Raw genomic sequence first — 27,800 nt, 5'->3', positions numbered from 1 at the left:
ACCGCTGCCAGGCTGTAACGTACCATGGCGTATCAAGCATCCTGAACAGCGGTGTCGACGCGAGCGCCACTTGCAGCTGCTGCGGTGATCTTGCGCATGAATTTCGTGGCAGGGAACGCGACGGGAATGCCTGGTGGCACTGTGCAGCTTACGCTAGGTTCGGATGGTTCTCCGCAACTCCTCTTCCTAGTCGTTCTGTCCGTCACGGAAGCAGCAAGATTACACTCGAGCGAAACTAGTTAGCGGCTGGAGTTTTAATGTTGCTAAACCCTGTGTCAACCTTATCACTGGGACGACAGCGACAACACTCTTCTGCATCGGTAAGCTCCTTCATACACACACATTCACGGGAAGAAACCATATGCACCCAATTCGCTCGTGCTAGTTCAACTCTTAAAATATTTAAGCGCTCAAGTCTTTGATCTACAAACAGTGACGGAAGCCGTTACTTCGGGATCGACGCGAAATAACTAAAAAACTGCCGTCGACCGCATACGCGATAAGGTATAGTTAACGTAATCGCGCATCGCGCACATCCCAGGGCGCGTGATTCGACCGGAGAAATCCACTCGCGAGCGCGCCGGTTTGTCTGCAGCAGTGTTGAATTTTTTTTTTTTTTTCTATCACACACAGGTGATAGGCGCTGATCATCAGCAAAGGACAAAGAACAACGGTGGCTCTTTTCCAACCAGTCTGTAATGTTCCGAGAAATTACTCATGCCGTCTGACGCGAACGGTATTGCATAAAAAAAGCCATCCCACGCACATTGCTCAAGCGTACCGCTACGTTGAGCACGCGAAAGGCGGAACGAAAAATCATTCAGGTAACTTTTGATTGCCGTGAAGGAAAAGTTGTGTGGCCGTTTAATGCCTCGGCATGGCTCACATGTGCTGCTTGCAGTGTAATCAACCGGTAAGCACCACCCTGTTACTCTAGCCATGGTACCGAAAAAGCTCCCTACTTATTCCGTACTTTACATTTTATTTCCGAACTCGCATATCTTCCTGTACATGTGAGGTCGACAGAACTCTATTCCGAGACTTCCCACAATACAAATGCAGTATGTAGGCACGGGAATCGGGAAGAGGTGCGTCGAGGAAATGCCCTCGTTTCATATTTTCTCATCCGGTGGATGACCTATTATGAATATCCCTGCCTATAAGCGCGAGAGATGCAGTTACTGGGCGCGAAGGGGCAACGGGCTGGTTTATTACAGATGTGTTAAAACCAGGAGCGAAACATAGGCGTTTAACCATACGTGGCTTATTGCGGTGCATTAGCCTAGTCTACTTTTTAAAATTTAGCAACAAACTTTCATTTAAGCAATGAGCAGGTACTGTATATATAATATATACTTTTTCTGAAAGGAAAAAAATTGTGCGGCATCTGCATTTTTACCCTCATCATAGCCTATTATTATTACTGTTATTAATATTATTATTATGATTATTATTGAGGCTATCATCACCTGGTAGCCTCAATAACAGAGCAAATAAAGGGTACTATGTAGACTTGGGGATTTCGAATAATTTTGTACTTAGTTTTAAGATTACTAATAATGAAGATACTGTTCCTAAAGTGAGTTCTTGTGGTCAGAACAGAACACCACATAGCATGATTCATTAGTCACTTGAGTAAGGAGTGATACAAAAATGTCAAGTCACTGCAAAGTCCTGGTTGATCTCGAAATCAGTGCCACTGATCACACCTGCATGGCCACAATACTTTCGTGCATTCAAAATAAAATAACACAGACTGTCAAATGTTGGGTCGTGGTTATTATGATGACGAAAGTCTCCCCCCCCCCCCCCCCTTTTTTTTTAGGCTGGAGGTTTCATGCAAAGTTCGTGCATTTAATTTCACAAAATGAAGCAACTGGACAGTAATGGCAAACCAAGATTACTGTTTAGCTCAAACTTTAAATCACATTAAGAAGGCCGAGATGGACAGCATCAGCAAGCATAAAGCACAGCCAATTAGGGTTCATTGTTTATGGCAGGTGGTACTTTTAACCGCTAAAACTTAAAAATGCAGCACGGATATAATTTTCCTTTCTTTCAAAGTTTAAAAAACAAAACAAAAAAACATGCATTTTCTTAGAGACTATTTTTCTAATCACTTTCCCCCTAAATATGCTCATAGCAAGTGTGCAAGCTTTCGTAATATTTTTTAACACCGTGTTAGTGATGACGGTACTGAATGGGCCATCTACTCAGCTGCTTGCTTCATTTGTCATTCATTGTGGCTTTGCTGTTTGAACAAAATTGGCATGTGTGTGAATCCTGTGCAGGTACTCTCAGTGCCACACTGCAGCCAGTGCTGACCTGGAAACCAGTAGACCTTCTCCCAACAGATGCCTTGGGATCCCAGCGGAAACCACCACGATGTGGTGCCCGACGCCATTCCCATACCTCACAGCAGGCGCCACGAAGTTATTGCAGCATTGCGCAATTCTGGGACATCCGGTGATCGTCAACAGGACAGCTCTGAAAGAAACCTGCACAAACCTGCGCCTGCAACCAGGGATGCTGGTACCATGACAGACCCACAACAAAGGCGTTCATGCCACAACAAACCCGCATCTCCACACTTGGATTCCCACCACTCGGAACACCAAGGGAGAAAAGCGACGCTTGCACATAACACGGAAAAGTCTGCACGCAAATAAGAAATGCAGTTGTTTTTAATTTAAGAATAATGTTGTGGCTCGGTGCAAGAAACAAGTGATGGAAAGGGAAGCCCCACATTATAAACAGCGCATCCATATGACTACGAAGGAATGTTAGTGTTTTCACACAGTGCGAAGTAAGGACAACCCCGGTAGAAGTGGCCAATGTCCAAGCCGACCAGCCACTTTGCAAGTCCATAGTGTCGCAAACAAAAGGCACAAAGGCAGCCACACCAAGCGTTTGCTGCGCTTCACTTCAGCAGGCAGCGGTGGCCAGTGTGGCTGGTATTCGATGCATCCTTCCACCTGCATTTTAGAAAAACGACGACAATGTGACATCTGCTTCACCATCCTGCAGCCACCTAGCAGCAAAGACAAGGAGGTGGACGACTGCACAAACGCTACCTCAAATTCTAGTAGATGACATAGTCAAAACTTGGATGAATTGACATGGCTGCACAAATGTGACAAGAGCGGGATGATCGCATGCTAACTCAAGGAAAGGACTCCCAACACTTGCAAAGCATTACACGGTACTCCAACTCTTTCGACATAAAGTGTGTTGACAGAGTATGCATCAATTTAGCGAATGCATGCTTCCAAGGACCGATAATGTACAATTCCCGATGTTTTATACGCATGTTGAATGAGAGATTTATTTTAACGTTTCTCAAGGCGTTCTAGCAACTTTGCCAGTGCCTTATGGCTGTGAGGCCTTTATTACCATCCTCGCTCTGCATTCATAGTACTGTATACAAATTAACTTGCAGCTGACAAATTGCATATGCATAATCGAAGGGCTAGAAACCTGTACAAAATTAACAGTGCAGTGCTAATCAAAATCCTTAACGAGTTAGGTAGGAAACAAATAAGATACTTCTAAGGCATGTGGTCACAAGAAATAAATTTTTTTGTTGATACTTTACTGATGGTTTGTTCAGTTCATTTATACAGGCAGTGCTCCCAAATCCTTGTGCTGCAGAAAAATTAATGACCTTCACACAAAATGTAGGCAAGAATGACAACAAGTCTTTTCATTTCATTAGAACTGAAAAGCAATCCAGTAGTTTGATTAGTATTATTGAACATGAATGGACACACAAACTGCTGAAATTGCAGCAGTAAATGAGCCAAAATTGGTTAAAGAAGAAGTGCTGGGGAAAGGTACAACAAGACATACTGCTGTACATTTAAATGGCAGACATACAGAGTAAGTCACTTATGGCACTTCTGCTAAATTCTGACCCTTGGCCCACGTGATTAGATGGACGTGTGCTAGTGACTAGGATCATCTGAGCCGGTATAATGTAGCAATTTCTTTCGCTTGATTATATTCCTTATCATCCACTGCTCACGACTGGCCAATCCTAATGATAATGAAGGCAGAGCGCCATTCCAATCACTGATAAGGTGTCAAAGCGAAAATAATTGGAATAGAATCATTACATCATACCAGCCCAGAACTTCCAACTATGTATCGCCTAAATGTCTTCCACATGCACAGATGACGATGACTTAGAAATAGCCATGGTATCCGAACCAGCTTCAATCATACTTGCTTGCCAATGAAAGAGCACACGCATTGGCTGTTGACTCTGGCTGCAGCTAATTCTAGCATTTCACTAAAAATCATCAGGCCAAACTCCCACAGGACATACAAGTATATATACAAGAGCTTCAACAATGTACTAGTTTAAGCAGGAGCTAACATCAGCTAACATTAGGTAACATTATCGTGGCAGTACTCGGGCCTCCTGCCACAGTACTGTCCAATGGCTTCGTTATTATGATGACTAGAAGCAATGAAGGGGGTAAAAACAGCACAAAGGACAAGTCGAAAGCAGAGACCACGTACACAGCCCTGTTTTTACCCCTTTCATTATGAACCAACCAGCCCAATTAAGCACACTCCGACTGGAAGTAAAACACTGAAGAAATATGTTACCTATCAGGTGTTTCATGTATCGCTAGTGTAGATGAGTATGTAGAGAAAATAGCTGGCTGTTCCAGCATACAAATTTGACATCAAGCAACAAAAGGGGCGCAATAAATTTTCATACAAATAATACAGGAGGGAAGGCAAGTGCTAGTGTACATGCGTGTGCCCATACTGTGGTTAAACCAACCAGAATGATTGGCAATACACTGATTTGCTTTTTAAGCTTTAAATCCATTAGTATTCTGGTCTTGGATGTCCTCGTGGCTTCTTATGCTAACATTCTTAGGTGATACGCTTGTCACTGCAAATTTGTTACATGGTTATGATTAGTCCATGATGGTATTCTACTGCTTTCAGAACATTACCGTGAGAATTGTTCAGAATATTAAGACTAATCTACATATGCTGGGTTTTATTATTTACATATCATTTATATTCAGCAACAAATATAGTATAGCGCTCAAATGTGTCGCAATTCATATATTATTATGAAATTACTTCGTGATAAATTTAACTAATCATGTGAACGCTTAACACTCAACTGCTCAAAAGAAATGCTGAAAGGCAAGCACACGGAGCAACTGAACCACAACGCAAATTAAAAAGACGATATGTGTTTCTTCGAGCAAGCCCATACGAAGCCATTGAAAATTCACATAAAGTTGCGAACAATGAGAGGGAACGCCTAATTTGTTATAATTATTTGCTACGTGTTTTTATCTTAATCTGACATGTTAATGCTTAAGAAATAGGTTTACCATTACACATTTAATCTCAGTTGAACACTCTTCAGTGGGGCACGTGCGATCAGCCACTGCCGCCTCTTGAAAGCAATTTGTATGTTCCGTTTCATATCGTTCAAGGGGGTACTACAAATGCTTACCAAGGTGGTTGAAGCATAGAGTTTCCTACAAAAATTACAAGAGGGAAATTTAGCCCTAGTGTCGACCAGAGCTGCAATCACGGTCGTTTAACCAGCATGGGAATTAATCGTAGTATACTACGAGGGGCATTCATAAAGTTTGTGCTATCAGTACCATAAATATGGAGCACACATATATGATTGGCGTTAAAATGAGTGCAAGTTGAGTACCGTAAAAACCGGACTATAGGTCGAACCGGAATATAGGTCGACCCCCCAACTAACCAATTCTAAAAATGAAAAAAATATTTTTCAATGGCAAATGTACCGAAAGACACCCTTACCTTTAAACAAATGCGACTCAGCCGGTTGCACAATGGTGACAGTATTTATTAAAATGCTGCTCCGTGCCGTGATGATAAGGTGCTGACAAACACGCGTGTCGATGGTCGCACGATACGAAGCCCACGGTTGCCGTGGGCTTTCGCATACTCAATCGCCTTTTTCTTGAAGGCGACAGTGAATTGCCGTCGGCTTCCGCTCATTTTCAAACAAAATGTGAAAAAGCAGCCTGAATGCAATGGCGAAGGCGGCTGTTTACTTCATCTGCCCATTGTTGCAAGACTTCTGTAGTTTTTCCGCCAATGTCCGGTATATAAGACGAGGGTCGACTTTTCGCAATGGTTTTTTGAAAAAAAGTTCAACCTATATTCCGGTTTTTACGGTATATAAAAATTGTAGTCTATGAACTGTGGAACACCGCTGGGGCATCAAAACAAAATAGGCAGCGTCCATCACGAGAGTGACTGAAGAACAGGCAGCGATCCGCTTTCTGCCTTTCAGGAGACACAAGTCCAAATATAGATTCATGCCGAGCTCGTGGCGGTGTACCAGTGTCCGTCACCATAAACCGGGGTGTACGGTGACGGTCACCATACACCTGGGTGTATGGTGTAAGCCAAGAGCACGAAGATTAGACAAATCCATATACTACTGCAGATCATTTCCATAGTAGTTAAACAACAACAGTGCCAGATCTGCATGTCTGGCAAGTCCCCTTGTCAAAATGTTGGGTCCAGTGACATTCTTTGTTTGACCACTGCTGATCAAGATTTCCCTCTGAATTATGATGATTTCCCTGTGAACCCTATGAATTATACAACAGCAGTGCCGCATTTCCCTCTAGTGACACGAGTAGAAAGCTTGACGGCAAGCACCAACCTTAGCTGCCAGCTGGTCTAGTTTGCACATCTGCGTGGCCAATGAGCGCATTGCCTCGTGGGCTTCCCTGAGCTCTTCACGCAAGTGACGGGTGCTACAGAGGTCACGACCCAGCTGCAAGTCTTGGGGTTTCTTGGTCAGGTGATTCCACAGGTGGTTCACCGACACCTCCAGGTGGCCCAGGTGCTGACGTAGGCTCGACACAACAAACACTGCCTCGGGGCACCTGTGCAGAGAAACACAGCAGTGGCGCTTTATCAGCATTGCGACTTGAAGTAACTCAGAGAAACTGCGTTATAAATTGATTGTGATATACTAAGCAACACAGTATTGCATATTGCAGGTTTGATTACACAAGATTCTACTATAAGCTAGGCTAGTTGGTTCACAATGAACAAAGCGAACAGCGCACACGATGAGACAAGTGACATGAACAGCACAGACGCACTGTCCAGTTGCAACAGATATAAACAGGACAGCAAATCACTTGTCCTGTCACTAGTGCTGTTCGCCATGTCGATTGTGCAACGATTCAACACTGCACATAAAATTGCTAAAATCTGTGGCATAATTCTGAAATTTTCATATGAACAAAGAAAAAAAAACACACACGTAATGCCACCAGCTAACCTACATTCTTATTCTTTGTACAACATACGGGCCTTGTCCTCCAACCTATTCCACTTATTCCAGCTCTTTTTGGGTATCCTAGCCCTCCGTTGAATACTGTTTTTATCTTTCCATGCTTTTACGTGTATTTCTGTATATTCAACGGGGCCCTGAACCACTTTCTATCAAAGTTAAGAAATGCATTCAAAGTTAAAATAGACTATTTCAGAAATACTTTGCCGCAAAGCGTACTTCAATGTGTTCAGCAGAAGTGGAGTTATTGGCAATACTGCCAGTTGCAAGTGACGCTCTTTCCTGTCCTGACCTTTTTTTCCGCCCTCGGTTGCGTCTTAACATTCCATATTATTGGCAATCAAACATCCCCTTTGTGGTGGTTCCGCTCGTTCTTCAATGACTTGCACTGCGAAAGCTACAGCACAGTGGGATGTGCCCACAACGCTCCGCCTACTGAACGTCAATGTGGCGCACAGTTCAAGATTGATTTTGGATGTTCACATAGATGCCACCACTTTCGATTTTGGGGCCTATGATGCACCAAACACAGATGTCCTCAGCGAGCCGCAGTGCACTCAACCAGCGGATTTGCCACAGCACCCTCTACGCTAGGTAGCAGACAGCAGCTACATGCAACTGTAGTGCATCAGCGCAGCGTTTGCTTCGTGCACGACAGGGCTTGAGAGCGCGCTCATGCTCAAATGCTCCAGTCTGGCCATGCTACATGGTGTGGACAGGCTTTGTCCTGCACCAGCTTGACCAACGGATAGTAGTCCCATCCAACTTGCGTATTTTGAAGCGCTATCAATAGCTCAATACGAAGCAAAGTCTGCCAAGGCATCTAAACAAGAGCGGCCAGGAGTGGGAACGCGCTGGCGTGTGGTGTAACCTTAAGTTTCGTGTAGTTCGGGGCTAGCTGAGTTTACAAAACTAGTCGAAATTAGTGACACCCGATGGCTATGACACGAATAAGCAGGGTGGCCAAAGTAATTACTACGCAGGTGGCCACGGCCGTGCGTGAGCGGTTGATAGTCGGCTTCTTTCAGAAGTAGGTATTATTATTGAAATTTAAAGGCAGATTTTCGCTTACTTCGGCCTGTTTATTAAACTGCGTCAATAAACATACACAGTAACAGTAGGAAGGAGCGCACTGATCCAAACACCCTTCTTGACTGATGTCAGCTACTGGCCAACGGCAGCTGCATATGGGAATCTGCTATACTGTATTACGAAATAAAGCGTCCAGTAAAAAGTAAGGAGCAAGCTTCTGTTGAAAAGAGAACACTTGATAAAAAGGTGACTTCTGCGCTCCACCTGCGAGCTCCATGCACCACGCATGGCTGCAAAATTTGGCTGAGATGTTCACAGCAGCGTATGCTATCCTCGGGCTGTGTTTTTTTTTGCCAAGCCCAAGGATGGTTCAGGACCCCTTTAACGGCCTACCCTACCAACCTTTTTCCATGAACACCCAACCTACCTGCCTCCCCCCCCACCCCTTCCCTCCTTTTTTTTTCATACTAGAGGAAGGGGAGAAAAATAAAGCAATGCAACGAAAAGTGCTGCCCCTACGTTTTCTTATGCCAGCGTAGAGCTGGCGGCATCTCTACCCCTGGCCTTCCTCAGCGTGTTTATTATTTTCTTTTTCACTTTTGTCTGACTTCAGCGACGCCACCAACGCCTGCATGTGGCAGAACACAGCAGAGCAGGACAGCACAAACATTTGCAGCAGCACTCACGTGATGGTGGCTGCCTTGCGGAAGTCTGGTATGCTACTCTTGTGCCATGGCAGCTGGTGAGCCCGACGTATTGCAGCTGCCAAGCGCGCTCGCGAGCCAACCTGGGTGACGCCAGCTCTCTCGAGGCCTTCCTCATCCAACTTCAGCAGGCTGTCCAGAGTGCTCACACCGTGCTCTCGCAGCGTGTCTCCAAGTTCCAGCGTGTCTACAGCTGACAAGAATGACTCCAACGCATAGTCCACATTGATGCCACTGGAAGAAGTGAAACGCAGCACATGTAAAGGCCAACATGCTGTGTAAAAGAAAAGCACGTACTAGTTAAGCCACAGTGACTTTGGGCCACAAAACAACAAACAACAATTTCAATATCATCCAAATACAGTATAGACCACTTAAAACGTAACCGCTTATAGTGCAGGACCGGATATAATACGGTCTTTTCAGACTCCCGTTAATTTTCCCATAGCACTCTATGTATACACGTATCGGTTATAGTGCAGTTGCAGGACACGAAATACCGGTTACAGTGCGGCTGCCTGGAAGTTTGGCAGTCAACCTAGACGGCAAATGCTCCCCTCAAGCCACAAATACCGTACTTACTCAAATCTAACGCGTACTTTTTTTCCGATAAAACAAGTCCAAAAATTGCGTGCGCATTAGAATCGAGTATGACCTTAAATCTGCATTACCATATAGCCGTCGGCATTTCAAAATGGCCGCCTCGCACGCACATCGAGCCTATCTACTCTCGAGCCTAGCTACCGTAGCTTCCTCCATGTGCTGCAGTACACGTGCTTAGGCAATAGTCTACCATCTGTCTTCACATTCTCTGCGTCTGCTCTATCAGCATGAAGTACCGAGTTCATCATGATGCCGCATTTAAAAGGAAAGTGATCATGTGTGCGGAGACGGACGGAAATCGGGCTGCATCACGGGCATTCAGAGAATCCGAAACTTGCGTTCGGGACTGGCGCAAACAGAAGGAGAGGATTTTCGCCAGCAAAGCAATGCGTAACGGTTTCAGTGGACCGAAGAAGGACATAATCTGCGACGATCCACTTCGGCGATACGATTGCCTTGGCCCTATCTTGAAAGCAATCTGCGACGGGAAAAGTCTGCCGCGCGCCATGTTTTCGCAGCTTATAGGTCGCGTTGAAGCGAGAGGCATGATAGCACGAAGGTCAATTCGCTCGCCGCGCTTTGTCACTCGAGCATTTTGACAGTTCGTTTCCGCAGTCAACGAGCGAGATGTGTTCGTGTTTGCTTGTGCGCGCGTGACACCGTGCTTTTAATTTATTTAGTAAGCGAATACGGAACCTAGAGCATGGTGACAGCGATGGCAGAAATGCGCCTGGAGTGTCCATTATCGCAATAAAATCGTCGTTTTGGTTATAGTGCGGTACTGCTTATAGTGCGGATATTCGCGACTCCGGCGACTTACATTATAAGCGGTCTACACTGCACAGTAGACCTCCATCAATTAAATTTTGGGGGCAATTCGATGCAAACAAAAGGTCCCAGGTGGTACCCATACATATTTATGGGCCAAAACATTTATCTCAATCTTGAAACTGGTCCTTTCAGATAATTCGAACTTCACTGGTCAGCACGCACATGCCTGGCCTCAATGGCTGCACTGTCTTGGCAGCTGTAGGGTACAGTGAATGCGTTGATGACATTGTTATCTTCTGCTGAAATCGCCTATTTTCAACCCACCCTAGGATTTTCAAGCGTAAATAACGGCTCACAATGAATGATTACCGATTTACTCAATCCTAACATGTGCCTTTTTTCCAAGGAGATTTGTCCGAATATTGTCGGCACATTGTAATCGGATATGACACCGAAACTGCATTTGCTGTGTTCGCAACAGCTCGCCATCAAAGCCAGCACCATTGTCATCACCAAATGGCAACAGAAGTTTTCACGTAGAATGGTGATGACGATGCACCACTTTCAGTCAATTATGAAAGCCCATTCAAAAGATAAGTTATTTTGCACGACAAGCTAGTGGCAGTGAGTAGCACTATGTGTCTTCAGCATTCCAGAGATTTAGATGAGTCGTAAGATGAATTGGCGAAGTGGTTGGTCTAGGTGAGGACCATCATACCATTTGCGATTGCTGCGGAGCCGTTTCGTAAATGCGGAATATCAAACAGACTGGAACGCACCGAGAACGACAAGTTGTGTCCCTTGTACAGCAGTGAAGAGTTCTCACAGAGTGACGGTGGTGAAATTTAAATGTAAATAAATTTACACTCTGTGAAGGTTAAACTTCACTGGCTTCATCTTTTTCACAATGCCAGAATCAGAGGCATGCAACATTTTTCTCGTTAAAAACAGGCTGCGTGTTAGATTTAGGTGCACATTGTTTCTTATTTTGAACCCATAAACAATGAGTGCCCTTCAGATTCAATTAAATACCGCCAAGTGAAACAGCAGTGTATCTGGACATATTCTGCACCTTCTTTAATTCGACCTGCTGGATAATTCAGTGAATCCCACCAGTCCCATAAAAGTCGAATTAATGAAAGTTAACTGTAGTACTAAATCCTCCAGGTGCCCGTTCAACAACTAGCACATATTGCTGCAAAATTTTGCAGAATGGGTGCCATTAGGAGTGTCTCGAGATAAACGTGACTCACTTTGGGCATTCTTATTTTCATTGACATCGCTGATTTAGAGGCAGAATGTTGGCGTGTACAATGGTACAAGCAGCAGCTAAACGAGACAGAGTAGGCACGCCAATCCAGGAAATCCAAGTGAGATCAATTCCTTGGTGCATTGTATCAGAAATGTGCAATATGAGCACAAATAAATGAACATAAGTACATTTCATTCTGCTTGCAACATAAACACACTGTACACATCTCATAAAGGTGCACTCCAGTGAGGAAACATGCGTACTTGCACTACTTAACACTTTTTGTAATTGTACACGAGTTTACTGGACAGGGAGATGGTGACAAACATTTGCCTTGTGGTGCAACACTCACGGTGATGAGGCAACTATTTGGAATCGCCTGGTGGATTCCACGCCAGCAATAATCTTTGCACGTTCTTCCTCTGATTCAATACCCATCTGTAAGCAAAGAAAAACACATCCACACACTTGTAAAGACAACATTAACTCAGTCTTAACGACTTGCCACCACTCACAAACCTAGATTTGTGAGTGGTGGCGCTGGCTAACACTCCCAGGGTTAGTTCTAGTTGTAAAACATAAATACACCAGAAAGTGGATGGGAAAAAAGCACTGTGGTAGCTCAATGGTAAGAGCATCGCACGAGTAATGCGAAGATGTGGGATCGTTCCCCACCTGCGGCCAGTTGTTTTTTCATCCACTTTCATTTCCATTAATTTATAATTTCTTTAATTCCATTAGAAAGTACAAATAATTTCCCCTATGTCGTCCTTGGTGTCATTGTTTGTTGGCTACTTATGAAAGGACAATTCAAGGATTTCAAGGATGACAAAGGCAAAATTTCTAGGAGGGGCAAACAAAGATTATTCGAACACACACATACTGGAAGAAAGTGAAATCTCGCCCTTCTTAGCTGCAATAAATTGCAGCTAAGCAGTTGCTGAGTACGACACACGCTTCGAGCTCAAGTAGCTTTTCAAACTTCACTTTCCCATTCTACTGATGACAATCAGCTTCTAGCAGGATGGTTAGTAGTGTCCAGCTTCAGCCAAAGATACTCATCATATTAAAGCCAAATGGCTGAAACTTACTTTCCATCAGGCCTTTCTAGAGCCTAGAGCTTCAAAATAGAGCCATAATGGCTGCGGTGTGAACCAAATAGCAAAACCACAGTTTTCAACAATTTGAGGAATAGATTTATTTTCAAGGAGTTTTAAGGCCCCTTCAAACTCTTTTTCAAAATTCAAGGGTTTTCAAGGATTTCCAGGAGGTGTACGATTCCTGGACGCAGTGCAGAAAAAAACTGGTCTGTATGGATATGCTACTATTGAACTGTGGATCTCGTGAGCAGTGGCTTCATTAAATTCAGTGCAATGCAAAATTTAATCTCTATATAGAGAAATTGTGGAAATTAATGGGGAAGAACGGGTTCTTCTTTTCAACATTTCACATTTTAGGGTGAACATGGAAATTCCGTTTGTGGAACCTGTGCATTCCATAAAACAGTTTCAGAACACATGCTGTTGTGAGACAGATTTAAGATACGAAAATCGGGGCTGCAGTAGTTACAACCATATTACAAGCTTTAGTTGCTATGGGCTCAGTTTGATTACTTCTTGTGTTAATGTTGTTATATTTATAAGTATTATAAAGACAGGGACTTGTTCATACAAAACCCTGATTGACGTGTGTGGCTCAGAGTACTTTTTACATTTAAAGAATTGAGAACTAGAGATCTAAAAAAGTAATCAATGACCCATGTAGCTTTGCAGACTACATCCACCTCTCTACTGGTGAAACCAAAAATGCAACATGATCAGTCCAGCTATCATACCCATACACTGCACAGAACTTGTGAATTCCCAAACCTGCTCTTGGGAAAAAGGAATGACAACGCATAGTGCAAACCATCACAATGGCACTTATTGCACCTCTCATACATAAATGCCAGGTAGCCGAATTCATTACCATTTGAACGTACCGATGGCTGCCGATGAATCAAGAATGTCTGACTCATCGCGACAGGATATCGAGCAAATATGTTCGCCTCCGTGGCTCGACATCAACGCCTAATCGTTCGCATGTACAGTCATGCAAACAGTGGTGCGTTCGAACGATCATATTCGTCCATCCCGGTGTCCTGCTCAGAAGCCTTTCACAGGACGATCCCGCAAAGGGTGCTGGCGAGCACGCGAAACGTCTGCGCACCCAGCCGATCCCATGTCAAAGAGGAAGAGGCTACTCCCATTTGCACACGAGTAACCCTGCCGTTAAGCGGCATTAGGAGCGTAACACTCATGCCATCTCTCGTACTACTCTGCAACAACACCATCCGCCAGCAATGCTTAGCGATGCGGGAAAGCCGGATTATAGGAGATGCGAGAGCCATGCAGGGAAAAACAACATAAGGGGACGCAAAAGAGTCGATCGTCTCCATAACCTTCAGAAAGCACATGCATAGATGACCTATGGGGTTTAACAAGAGAAGACTTTTATGTTATTAACTGCACACATTTCTTTTTCTATAAACTATTCACACCACAAAGAATGCAGCACATTTAACGCACAGGTGTGGTTGGTATTTGTACCTTGCAGAGAGCCTCTTCATCGAGGTCCAGCATCTCTTGGAAGGTCACACCGTGTTCCTGAAACAATGGCAGCCGTTCTTCTGCTCCAATGGCAGCGAGGACCAAGGCCACATCACCAAAGGCATCCCGATACTTGCTTTAGAAAAACACAGAGTATGCATACATATTATTTACTAATCAGGCTGACTATTACTATTCTGTCACAAAGTGCCAGATTTACTGCCCCATGCTCAGATCAAAAATCAGTTCGATTCTCGGTCACGTTTCTATAGGGGCGGTATGCTACAGCACTCCTGTATTTAGATTTAACCCTATGAAGGTCAGAGACGTAAATATACGGTGCCGCGAAAAAGTCCCAAATGGTCGATGCCGTATATTAACGACACTGTCTGTATGTTTGAAAAACGCGCAAATTTTTGTCGGCAACATATTTTGTCTGCGTTTTTGCAGACAAAATATGTTGCCGACAAACCACTTCCCTTAGGCATGCTTACCAAAGGCAGTAGTTCTCCTAGATATGATCAGTTACTATATTTATTCAATTATAAGCCGGTCCCAATTATAAGTGCTATATTTATTCGATTATAAGGTGGTCACGTTTATAAGACGAGGGTGCCAGTTGGAGGACCAAAGAAAAAAAAACTTACGTATGCACTTTACAAGGCGATACAGACTAGCAGACAGATTATTCAGACTCGGCAGGGATTGCCCGAAATAGTGAATTACTAACACAGCCAAAACGCAAAATGGTGACCATGAAATATGAAAGAAGGGAGCTCCAACATGTAGAGTCCGGTTTATATGTGAATTCTTGCCTTTAAGTGTTGCTTCACGACAGTGCGAATATCGCCTTATAGTGTGGCTTCACAGCATTACGGTGCACGCTGCCGTAAAGCCACACTATAAAGCGAAAGTCACGCTGCCATGAAGCGACACCTAAAGGCAAAATTCGCGTATAAGACGGGCGTTGACTTCGAGGCTAAAGATTCTGGGAAAAAGCCAGGCCTTATATTCGAATAAATACGGTATTTGCCTACAGTATCTCCTTGTCTTTCTTTTTGTTTGTTTGCTTGAAATGCACTGCACCAAGTGCAATGTGTTTCATTCAGTGTTCCTGATATCTGCTGATAAGCAAGTTAATAGTCAGTGCGTGTGTACATTGTGTGCCTTCATGTCCTGTCTATTCACACTGCAAATAGTAAGTAGTTTTCAAGAACATTGTACTAACTAGCCAGTTAACAAATTTTTTTGGCTGTAACTATTTCTTTGCAAAACAAGAAGAAAAAATTCCCAGGAGTTATCGTCACACCTCCAAATGAAGCAAGGAAACAGCATGTTGCCTGTATGATTCCTTTTAATGTTAATATCCTTCAACATTTGTTTGATGGTCATCTTAATGAGCTGCTATAATGAGTACCCTCCCCCATAACAACGATTACAGACAGTTCGTTACCTTGTAGACTGGCATATAGTCCATGGTTCTGCCACATCAAGACTTGATGCATCTCCTTCGTTGCGTTTCTGCCGACTCTCAGTCTCAAACTTGGACAAGATTTGTGAAAGCTACAACAACAACAAAAAGAAAAGGAATGAAATTATCGAGAAAAGTACAATAACTACTTAGACACAAGGCAAACAGTAGTGCAAGTAGTACTATACCATTTGGTGCATGCATTGTGAAGAAAGAGGGCCTGTGACGTAAGGTGGTGCATTGGAGCCAGCCTTCGTACATTATCTCAACGTCTATACAGCGTGAGTGTGAAATGTGACCATGCACAGTTGTTCATGCACATTTTGTTGAGTTTAACGTCCTGATGTAGCATAGTGGTTTATGAGGGACTCTGCAGTGGAGGGTTCCGGATTATATTTACCACCTGGGGTTCTTAAAAGTGCACCAAAGGCACAACGCACGAGCATTTTTGCATTCCGCCCCATCGGAATGTGGCCACCGGAGCCAGGATTCAACTAGTGACGTTGTGCTCAGCAGCACAACACCATAGCCACTGAGCTATCATGGCGAGTTATTCATGCCCATTAAATCGCATTTACAGCTTTTCCAAGGGGGACACTAACACCACCCATTTACTTTTTTTATCAACATTAATGCAACTTTACATGCTTGTTAAGTTTCTTAAACTGATTTCAAAAGAGTAATAATTTTTTGGTGCCAGTCAATTAATTTTAAATATACTTACCATTTTAATTAAACTGTTTGAGGCCACAATGTAAAACTGAGGTAGCATTATAACTTTTTTTTTTTTTTTTGCGGCGTTACATAGCCTAAAAATTAAGGGAAGAAATGGTAGAAGCATTTTTAGGTCACAATTATTAGCTATATTACAGCCAATTGAATAAGAGCTTTGAAAATGTTATGGCAGTGTGGCAAAAAACGTACTAACATAATCTACACTCAAGCCTCGTTATAACGAAACGGACTATAACGGCATACTAATAGATCCAGTTAAACCTGCTTATAATGAACCTCTATGTAACGAATTCCTTGATATAACGAAGTTTTTCTATTCCCCGCCGTTACTCCATAGAAGCACATGTATTTGAGACCTCTATGTAACGAAGTGGCAGCAGGAGACCCCCTCGAAATAACTAATTTTTCCCGCTGACAACCTAGAGATTTCGCCCCAAATTTTGTCATTTTTGCGTGAGCAGCAACCGGAACCACCTTCTCCGCCGCGACGGAATGCGAAGTTGCGGCGTGGAGCTTGGCACGCTTGAATTCATGGCGACTGCGAGAGCGAGCCCACGTGTGCGTGAGTGCAAGCGTGCGCAGGGCGAGGCGGCATCCCTCGACCCGGCAATCTTGCCGCCGCGGGCGTGACCTTTCCCCCTCCCTTCATTCAAACCTGATCCCGCCGCTTGCTGCAGCTGGCCTAGCCCGCCAAGCCATCACTCTCCTTTTTCAGTTGATGTTGCCAAAGAAGAAAAAAAAAAAACATTTTTTTTTCAACGCGTGGGCAGCGCCACTCTTTGGTTACTCCGCAAGTCTCTGCCACTCTCTTCAGTTACTCGGTTACTTCAGTTACTCGGTTCGGTTACTCCACAAGTCTCTTCACTAACCTGACACTAGGTGACATTATAGGGCCGTTTCGCATTCCGTCGCCGCGGAGAAGGTGCTTCCGGTTGCTGCTCGCGCAAAAATGACAAAATTTGGGGCGAAATCTCTAGGTTGTCGGTGGGAAAAATTTGTTATTTCGAGGGGGTCTCACGCTGCCACTTCGTTATGTAGAGGTCTCAAATACATGCGTTTCTATGGAGTAACCACAGGGAATATAAAAACTTTGTTATATCCAGGAATTCGTTATATGGAGGTTTGTTATAAGCAGGTTTAACTGTACGTGTAATATATTGCCATGTTGCTGCCGCGTCCGGTATTTTCACACAATCTCGGTGACTTCGAAACACGCCTCGTGGTTGCTTTCGGCCGTCTGCGACGACACAGAGGTCTAGACCAATTTTTTGTCACATTTCTCGAAAGCGGATGGCAAGAATTGAGTAAACCACTTCTTTACAGTCACACATGCACCGTACTTCATACCCAGAGTGAATATTTTGCGTAATCACTTCCAAGTGAATTTAGAAAACAAGTTGAAGGCAATGTGTAATGTATTGTACAAGGGGTCTTAGGAGGATATAATTAAATTTCTTGCACAAGAAACCGCATCGAAGGAACAATACATACGCGTGTAATGAATGCTTGTGCAATATTGCAGTATGAGTGGGAAAAAAATGTCCAGAATACATATTCGCAATTTAGTAAAGACCCTTGTTTGAACTCGGCAAGAGTTAAATCTCGATGTTGGTGTCTGACAGGCCGGCATGGAGGAAAGAAACTATAGGAGGGAGCGTCACATGACAATCTTGAAGCCTAGTCATAAAAAAATATAAGGGAGAACTCACGAAACTAAATGAACCATGGTCACGTGACAGGCAAGCGGTAGTTCTTTGCACCTCACGCGGTCGCCAATCTTCCCTGCATGATACGCTGCGTACGTACGTGCGTCTGTTCAATGCCGTGGAACGTTTACAGAAATAATGCCATTCCCTCTGCCGTTCCTTCGTAAAAATAACAAGTTACAGTTACAGTTCCACCGACCCTTAATGGAACAGTGGCATTCCTCTGTTCCTCCCAAAAGGAACTAGTTCCAGGAACGCCGTTCCTTGGAATGCCGTTACGTACAACACTGCTTATACCCAGCCCCCAAATATCAGGGTGCAGGCTGCTCATGCACCGCTGAAACCGGAACATCACGGTGGTGCCAATGGTGCGAACGCATCTCAAGTGTCCACATAATTGTGATCACAATAACAATCTGCTTCCAACATTTCGTTCCTCGCTGTTAAGGCTAACTATCCACACTTTAGAAATTGCTTTTTATTCCACCTTCAATTTTGGCCTTAAACAAGGGAAGCAAAATGTTCATTACCTTTGGAACTAATTGACCCACACCAAACCTAATGACATACAGTGGAACCTCGTTGATACGATCTTCGCAGGAACCAGAAAATAAAATGTATCTTCCAAAAATCGTATCATCCTAAGCAAGCCCCGAAACGTAAGAAAACAGGCTTACTTGGTGACAAACTCCCTAGCAAAGCTTCCTGTGGCGTCGTGTGATACTGCTCCGCATAGCACGCATGTTATACGGAGCAGCATCACGACACCACACGAACCTCAGCCAACACATATTTATTGAGCAACTTTAAAACAGCTCATCAGTTTTCGCTGAACTTCCTTTTTTTTTTTGTCAAAGTCTGTAAACAAGCTTTTTTGAAAGATAAGTTCCTTGACATAGCTACGGAGGTCACGGCACCACGAGGCCAAGAATTCCGAAACAAAGGAACACTGTAGAGCAGCGTGACACAGCGAGCGATACGACTGGCGGACGTTTCCCGCACCACGGCCGGCCTGGAGGCGCGCGCTCCATTTCTTCTTTAAAGGGCAAACGCGCGCCTCCAGACCAGCCGTGCTCGCACGTACATCACTGAAGGGGGCAGCTCTCATTGGTCTGCTGCGCTCACGGCTCGCAGAAGGGACGTTCGGTGGCTCCCAATGAGCTGCCAGAAGTCGGAGGGAGATCGGTCGTAGCGCACCGCCTAGTGATCGCACGAGGCGCTCTCGCCACTTCCGGCGGCAATTTTCGCTGGGCGGAGTTTTTCCAATCGGACCGGGTCACCGGCGGGAGCCAAATTTTTGGACGCCGAGGGTCGAGCGTCCGCCGCCGGGCAAATTTCGTCGCTTTGACGCCAGTTTCCCGCTCCATGTATCCCGGCCTTTACACCTGAAACGCTGGCTGACTTCCCTCAAATTTCACAAAGATGTAGCAATTTGCAGTGGGTGCAATATAGTATAATACATACATTTGCGAACAATACTTGCCTGTTTCAATCACAAAAAAGGTGAAGTTCACACTGTCAACAGCGACGGCACTCAATAAAAGTTTAGTCTGCTGCAATGAAACCGTGCTGCCATTTGTTACCGCTATGATAGAACATGCCTATCCCTGTAGTGCTGACATATGCTGCCACCATTGCATCGAAAACATTTTTTTTAGTGGTGTTGCCACAGACGACATACACTTTGGCCTTACTGCAAATGAAACAGGCAAGTAATGCACACAAACATGGTAGTATTAAACTGCATCCACTCCAAAATGCTACCTCAGCAGAAAATTTGAGCAGCAATCAGCCAACACTTTGCTGGAAGAGCCATGTATTCCTGGCACTCCTACTAACGTGACACCGAGTATATATGCCTGTGGTACCACTGACCTTGTAGTAGCCTTGGGAATGGGCCAGATCTGAGGGCATCTGTCCATCGAGTGCAACAAGCGAGACCATATCAAAAGGCACCTTCATGAGAAGAAAACGGGCAGCCCTGCCTTGCCCAGCATAGGCTGCCCAGCTTAGAGACTGCAAGTGAACAAAACAAGGTGCAGCGTTAGCATAGATGAACATGCTACAGGCAGCACAGCATTGTGAAGAATACAGGCACTAGCAAAAAGCACAAAGACACTAATATCGGCAGCTAGTTTCCAGTCCGCGTCTCAAATGAGCACTGGTTACTTCAACATGTTATACCAGTGCATCGATCAGCTCTCTTGTTTACTGTGTGGCACAGGAGAAGCACATTAACTGGACTTTTGCAGAAGAGTAAAGAAACACTAAGTAGAAATATGCTGCAGCTGAGACGACATTCCACTTGCAAATACATAGTAGTATCGCACACTAAAGTAGCAGGCAATAGCTCCTGGAGTGAGCTGATCGAGGACACGGTTAGCTAAACACTCTAAACATACCTAACCTACACACAGCCAAGTCCAGTGAATCTTTAGGTTTGACTGACAATGTTTACTGTTCGAAAGCAGCACCTTGGCTGATTGACACAGTTGTGGAAGACTCCGTAATAATTCTGATTGCCTGAAGGCACCCAAATACATACAAGGTCTGTTTAATAAACTTTCACCACTGTGAACCAGTTCACGGCGGGGCACAAGAAGTTCAGGAATTGTGCAACTCGACTTCTGCAATGCTGGCACAACATAAATATCAAAATGAATGCTAAGGAGCAGACGTTGTGCAGGCCTTATGTTTGTCCAGCTATTGTTTACTGTCCGTGTAAGTTTGAGAGGCCTCGAACAGCAAATATATGGCACCTTCTGAAGTGTTTTCTTTTTAAAAAGCAGCAGAAAGCAGTTAGCAGGTACAAGCTATTTGTTCGGTTAATGGATAACAATTCTTACACTACAGAGGATCAGACAATGCACGTTGTAGAATACAGTGGAATCTCGATGATACGATCACGGCTAATACGAATTTCCGGATGATACGCAATTTTCCTTTGCAACGTACTAGAGAACAGTTGTTACGAATCGATTTTCGAAACGCGTCGGTTGATGCGAATAAACGCCGCCCCACCAACGGCCGCGAAAGAGAACAGCACGCAGTCACGCGCTTTCTCCCTTTCTCTTTTGGTGCGGAGGCGCGGACGCGGCGTCGGACAGCGCGGAGGCCGCGACTGGGCGCGAAGAGTTTGAAGCGGTGGCGCTTTTGTTGCTTTTGTGCTTTTCATCTTCCACGTGCCATCAGATCGAGTGGCTGCTGCGCTTCAGGCCGCGTTCGGTGTATTTGCGCCATTTTGCCTAGTCGCAGAGAGCTATGTCTACCGAGATACGATCTCGGCTGATTCGCGCGGCCGTACGCTGAGGCGCGGGAGCCTCCGTTGGCGCGTCTTCCGTCAACTGCGTTGTCGGTGCTGATGGCACAGGGCGATTGCCGGTTTCGCTGCAGGAGTCACACGGTGCAAGGTAGCGCCACACGTTCAGTCGGGTGCTCCTCCGCTTCTCCCGCTAATCGCCGTATTTTTCTTGCCGTAGGAAGCTTGCGCTTCTGTATTCCGAAGGCGTGTTTCGTCCAAAATTTCTTCCCCAACGAGCGACGATCCATCACTAACCTGGGAGCTCTCAGTAATCCGAAATCTGCGTGTCAAGTGAAGATGCCGGTGTGGCTTACGAAGCACAAAATTGCGGTTGCCGTCTTGCCCCTGCCACAGGAGCAACCAATTGAGAGACGTCTTTCAGCACAGCAGCCAATCGGAGGCCCGCTTTCATCGGAGGGCCCGTGTGACTACTTATCGCAGACCCATGCTTCTTTTGTGTTTGTGCGTTTGTGACAAGATGGCGACGACAGGCGAATTGAGAAGCGGAACAGCGAAACTTTGAGCTTTCGAGCGATGCCAAGATGGCGGCACTCGGTGGCAGGAAATATAAGATATGTCTCCGTGAACTGCGGTGATTGTGCGCGATTTAAAGCTGTTTTCTCGCCCTGCGCACTGTCAAATTAATCTTTTTCGGCCACTTTTAGTGCGTTTTCAGCCAAGCCATTTTGATACAGCGTAGATTAGACGTTGCAGATACCGAAACGCGTGGTTTTCAAAAATCGATTTTTCTCGCGATTTTCGCGATCTGATTCCCGCATACCCCCTTAATTTAGCTAGTTTTAATTGTGTTTCGATGATACGAATTTCGGCTAATACGAATATTTTTCATGACCCCGTGAGATTCGTATCATCGAGATTCCACTGTACATCTAAACTTGTCATGTCTTTGCTGGGGAACATGCAGCTGATCTTTTTTGTATCACTTAATTTTTCAGCTTGAGAGGACAATAAAAACACAAGAAAGCCGCCAGTGCCAACAATTGCCAGAGCCGATCTATGTGCCGATATAGCAGATGGATGATCAGAACAAACAGCTGAATTGCGGGCTATGGCAAATACACAACATGCTAGTGTACACATGCGACAAACACAACACAACCTGCGTTGCATAGACGTAGCCGATGGGCGTAAGTTAGGTTTCAATGGTGTTTACACCTGTGCGCGATATTGTGTGCAACGCTGCTCTTTGCGGCTGCACGCTTGCACCAAGTCGGCACTTCAAGTTGGGAGGGTGCAGAAATATTGATAACCAGCCCTGCACCTCTCCTGCACTTTTTGAAATGAAAGGTGTGGTTCAGAGAGCACAACTGCTGTACTGCTGAAACGAACGGCAGGGCACAGCACATCGTGAACTGGCTCAGCTGGTGCAGGCTAACTGAACAGACCTACGAGTACACAAGCATTTTTTACATCCACCTCAATCACAATGTAGCAGCCACAAATGGGAATGAAACCTGCGACCTTTAGCTCAGCGGCGGATTGCCATAGCCACTGAGTCAATGTAGCAAGTCTGTAGATATTGGTAAAGCCCTGTTATGAGTTTAGTGAACTACACATCCCAGCCAGACATGCAATAAATGCCGCATCCAGATAGCATTCAACGTGTATGCGTAGTGCATGTGCACGCAGTTTGTGTTCCAAAAACTTCTGTAAGCAGCTGTACAACAATTTTCTCTCATAAATTTTTTTTTACATAGCATGCAAAGTTAGTTCCGTTTCATTTATAGCATGAAGATTAACTTCTGTATAGGACAGCGACCAGCTGTTCATTCACTCTTGGTCACTCCCTCTTCAACCAGCAAAAAAAAAAGGGCATTACAGGCAAGCCAGAGAGGCAGCACAAATGAAGAACAACATTAAAGCAGCATAACAATTTAACTGCCGGTACAGTCAGTTGAAGACTATCACAGCCAGAAAGAATGCTTCACAGCCTGCGTCATGCATATATGGCTTCTCTAAGCTGAACTAAGTGATAAGCTGAAATGAGGTAGCTGAACTTATTTCAATCCCACGAAGATCCAAAATACTTGTGTTAATGTTAACTTCTAATAACATAAACCTATCTCCAAGGTTTCTTTATGTTAGTATTAAAGAGAGCCGACTATATGTGAACATTGCACAGCACCTAGAAGGTGGTAGAATAGTAGTCTTCTGTAGAGCAACAACGCTTGTTATGCGATACCCAAAACAAATCCAGTTTCCACTTACTGTCCACCCCTGGCTATCCAAGCTTTTTGCATCAGCACCTCGATCCAACAGCATCTCTATGAGTTGGCAGTAGCCTTCTCGTGCAGCCAACATTAGAGGTGTTGTGCCATCCCTGTCACAAAAGCAAGGGGTAAAAAGAGGTCACACTTTTTGAAATCAACAGTCAATGCTGCCTGATTTCTGTGCATGCACAGGCATCTCATACCAAATATTGTCAAGTGAAAGTGATGAACGTGTGGCAACAGACAGGGAACAATGAATGTCAAGGAAAGAAAATATTTACTGGGAAACTAGAGGCAAAAGGTAAAGCACAACACAGCAAGTAGTGACAGCAATACTGGCAGCACAATCAATGGTCGTCGGATTGAATGAACCATCTAATAACCAGACACCTATGAATTTGGCAACTTTCTTTCTTTGATATAGCAATTATATGGACACTTCAGTCAAATTTTAACCATCGGTATTGCTGTGAGGTTCCATATAAAATCCAAGTGTGATAAGATTGCGTCTTGTGCCGCATACGTGGGTGTGAGGGTTGAACATCATCTGATTAAGAGCATGAAAGAGGGGGGAGGGGAGTTGAGCATGTGGTAACGTGCTTAAGCGTGCGCCATTTGCCAGCTTTCCTTTAATTGACACATAACTTGCATCACCAGCACTCTGTCGGGCTTTCATATGTAGTAACCAACTGAACTGTTGCAAGGAGATTCACTCCTGATTCGTTAACTATTCGCCTCTTGTGAAACTTTCACGCTACGCGAAGTTGCGAGAGTGAGCAGTCCATTTTTTCCATAAAGTGTTTTTATTCTGAGCTTTCACCCGAACGCCCAAGCGCTACTTCTGCTTCTCAATGACACATGTTCCTGGCAGCCACCCACTATTGGCACTTATTGTGTCAGTTGGTGCTACCAGTTTAGGCCACATGAGCGAAATAGATGCACACTGTTGATTCTCCTGCATGAACACATCCCTGGGCTATGGAAACCATGCTCAGTGGACAGTTGGCCTTAGCCTCAGGTCTATTTTTTTTAAAATTTAATGTGTACCAAATTTATATAAAGCCTTTGCAAAAATTTTATTTGTGCAAAGTTTGTACTTGAGGTATCGGCACTTACATAATTTTTAATTTTTTTGCATTCAGTACCTGCCACAAAAAACACCACCCATTCCCCAACCCCACCTCCCAGTTCTATTTTCTTTCTTGGAAAAATGGCAAGACCACAAAGTTAAAAAGAGAACTGATGTGCATACTGTACATATACCTGCCAGCCAAATCGGGCTCCGCCCCATGCTTCAACAAAACTTCGGCACATGTGACCAAGGCTGCCTCTGTGCCTTTTTGAGAACCACACACTGTCATCAGCGGTGTGGCAAGACCTGCGGCATCAAAGAGAGCCAATCGTGTAAATAAGAACTTGCTCGTGTAAACCTTCTTTACTGATGACACAATGACCCTGGCCTTGTTAAAGCAAGATTACTATCTGTTGAGTGCTTAAGAAAGATATATTTCTTTTTTTTCTTTTTCACCTATTTTACTCAACATGTCGCATGGTACTCTCCAATTTTGCTGCAAGAATAAAGGTCGTTTAACAGTCTGCAACACCTAATGAGGCACTTCCTCTTGTGTTTTTCCACCGCACAAAACCTTCGTTAGGCACTCTGATCATTACAGAGTTCATGTTTAAGGGCGCTTGATGTCTTACATACAAGAACTGTTAACTGTACCTGTATGGCACACAGGCAATGGGAGCTGGCATGAGCAGGCTCACCTTTAGTGGCATTCACGTCTGCTCCATGGTCAATCAACAGCTGCACCATCTCGACACAGCCACTGTAACAGGCCTGCACCAGTGCAGACCAGTTCCATCGGTACTCCCTGTTTACATTCATTCCTGCAGCAAGAAAAGGGGCAAAAAGCAGCAACACTGGCCGTTTCCGATTTTCTATCCAGATCACAGTCTGTTTTATGCGATACCACTTATAGACAAAAAGGTTGCAGGAAAGTACGAGATTTCAATTGATTAGCAGTAGGATAACAAGGGAAGCCCCTCAGCATGAAGCCAACATTTCGGCAAGTGGACTGTTGAAGGGGACCTGAAATGCCACCGCCAACTTGGTCGCCACAAACACAAGTCAGTACTGCATGCACCTATTTGTATAACTGGTATCATGTATCCGTTCCGAGCATGAGTGGGTATGTATATCTGTTGAACCATGGACTTGTAATTCAAATAAAATCCTTAGGAGTTCGAATTAATACGACCAGACTGTACTTATCAGATAGCTGGCTCATTTTCCTCAAGTGATACGTTATTCAGCACTACATTGAACAAGACGCATGCAATGTGTGCACACCTTGATTCGTACGTCTGACATCTCATTCACTGCTGCACAGTTTTGACATCACAAAAAAAAAGACACTGAACTGTTAGCGGGCACTAATGCCGATTGGTAAAGAAAGTAGACCTCTAACCTTGAGCAATTAGGTCGCGAGCAAGCTCAACATTGCCTCTTGTCACCGCCACTCGAAAATCTTCTTGCAATTCTGGTGATGTCCGTGGCCCAATTGAGCTTTCCCCGTCTTCCTCCGGCTTCTTGTTATCGCGCAGAGCAGGTGCAGGGGCCTGGAACAACGCCAAGAAATTGTGAATAAGTAGGGAACAAACGTAGTCGTCCTATGCAATGCCGACAAACTTGCGATAGCGGAATATGTGTTTCTTACTATTTATTTTTAAGCACATGTTTGGCTAACACTGCTTTACACGATTAGTTTCTTCCGAAAGCGCAATGACAGCGCAGCCAATGGTAACTGCCAGAGTGCTGCGAGAAACCTCGGCACAAATCCCCACTTCCATGATGATCGGTGAGCGAGGCGCCGCTCAAGAATGCGCCTCCCTGATTCAGCACAGATGTATTGATTTCGAGTACTGCGATTCTGGATGGCTATACCCATGTGGTGCGTCACATTGCACGTTACCTGATGAACTGACAGTAGTGCGACGCCGCAGCGGCTACGTAGCAATGAGCCATGTTCAGGTTGAATGGCAAGTTTTCCTTTCGTCGCGGATTTCCCGTGGAACACATTTGCTACCTCATATGCAGTGAACACCGACACCGCTACACCAAAGGAAAGTGGTGCTGCGGCGACGCTAGCAACCAACGACTTGACTGAAGTTACTGAAGTACTTCCCCACCTCCAGTAGTTTTGGCATGTCGTCGGGGCAGTAGTCATCTCCAAAGATCATCTCGTCATCCTCCGACTCCGACCACTCAAGATAATCCGCTGGTATTCCCGCCATGTTATTCAACGTGGAGGCATAAGTGTCAAAGGCTTCCAAAAATTCCCAGCGCACTCAGGTTTTCAGAAACGCGAATGAACGCGAATGTAAACAAACTCAACCTCGCGCGACCTGCGCGCCTAGACGGCCTAGGCTGGCTTTTGGCTGTGCTTCGTTTGGCTGCTAATGATTTGTGGATACGGCTATATATGGCTGTGAGCGCGAAGTTTGAATTTCTCGTGCAACATTTGGTTACGTTTTTTTTTTTTTTTTGGTTCCTTATTCTATGGTTGTTTGATCTGACTTACGCGGCTCCGCCACTTCAACCGATCGTTGCGTCAATTCCCTTAGTCTCAGTGGCAACAGAACTGTTGTTTCTGTTGGTTGGTTGGGCGATCCTCAGTGATCCAGTTCGCGGCTTCTTCGGCGAGACTTCGGTGTCCTGTTCACAAACACAAGACTCGCCTTCTAGATGTGCATGTGAACCTTCATTGCTCATTTGCTTTCTTGAAAACGCTTTCATTGTGCAGTTCCTTGATATGCGCGAAAACAAGCTGCTTTTCTAAACACAATGCCATCATCCCTGCCCAAGACCCATAAGATAAGGCATGCAGTTTGCAGTGTTTGTACATACAGTACAGTACATCGATTCCCGAAGAGTCGATACCAAGAGTGCATTGTTTTGAATTGAGAAGCGATCGTACGTCGTAATAAACTGCAATAGTTTGTGATATTTTATACTGTACATTTAGCTGGATGATACAAATCCTCCAAACACAAGCTTGTTCCACTAA

At 44.7% G+C, this 27,800-nt stretch overlaps 1 protein-coding gene and 1 long non-coding RNA gene across 2 annotated transcripts; one reads left to right on the top strand and one right to left on the bottom strand.

The window, feature by feature from the left end:
• Positions 1-343: 343 nt before the first annotated feature.
• Positions 344-3,594, top strand: LOC119461074 (uncharacterized). Its single transcript, XR_007468391.1, has 2 exons — positions 344-913; positions 2,292-3,594. It is a non-coding gene; the product is annotated as an uncharacterized LOC119461074 (long non-coding RNA).
• LOC119461072 (ankyrin repeat, SAM and basic leucine zipper domain-containing protein 1-like) lies at positions 2,667-27,179 on the bottom strand. Its single transcript, XM_037722251.2, has 12 exons — positions 26,923-27,179; positions 26,202-26,352; positions 25,498-25,620; positions 24,991-25,105; positions 23,726-23,837; positions 20,071-20,211; positions 15,737-15,846; positions 14,284-14,419; positions 12,048-12,133; positions 9,052-9,303; positions 6,692-6,917; positions 2,667-2,975 (listed from the first exon to the last, which is right to left on the bottom strand). Exons 1-12 carry the CDS (start codon positions 27,025-27,027, stop codon positions 2,793-2,795), a joined length of 1,740 nt encoding a protein of 579 aa, XP_037578179.1. The 5' UTR covers positions 27,028-27,179; the 3' UTR covers positions 2,667-2,792.
• Positions 27,180-27,800: the final 621 nt, after the last annotated feature.

Source organism: Dermacentor silvarum, chromosome 8, assembly GCF_013339745.2.
Source record: "Dermacentor silvarum isolate Dsil-2018 chromosome 8, BIME_Dsil_1.4, whole genome shotgun sequence".
Lineage (NCBI taxonomy): Eukaryota > Metazoa > Arthropoda > Arachnida > Ixodida > Ixodidae > Dermacentor > Dermacentor silvarum.
The sequence above is the reverse complement of the archived record's forward strand: the minus strand, read 5'-3'. Positions and strand labels throughout refer to the sequence as shown.

Excerpts from the sequence above, each read along its gene's own strand:
- LOC119461072 (XM_037722251.2), bottom strand. The coding sequence starts at position 27,027 with ATGGCGGGAATACCAGCGGATTATCTTGAGTGGTCGGAGTCGGAGGAT. Across the intron at positions 25,621-26,201 it reads TCGCGACCTAATTGCTCAAG|GAATGAATGTAAACAGGGAG; the intron begins GTTAGAGGTCTA and ends TTCTTGCTGCAG. Across the intron at positions 2,976-6,691 it reads TAGACCAGCTGGCAGCTAAG|GTGGAAGGATGCATCGAATA; the intron begins GTTGGTGCTTGC and ends TCTAAAATGCAG.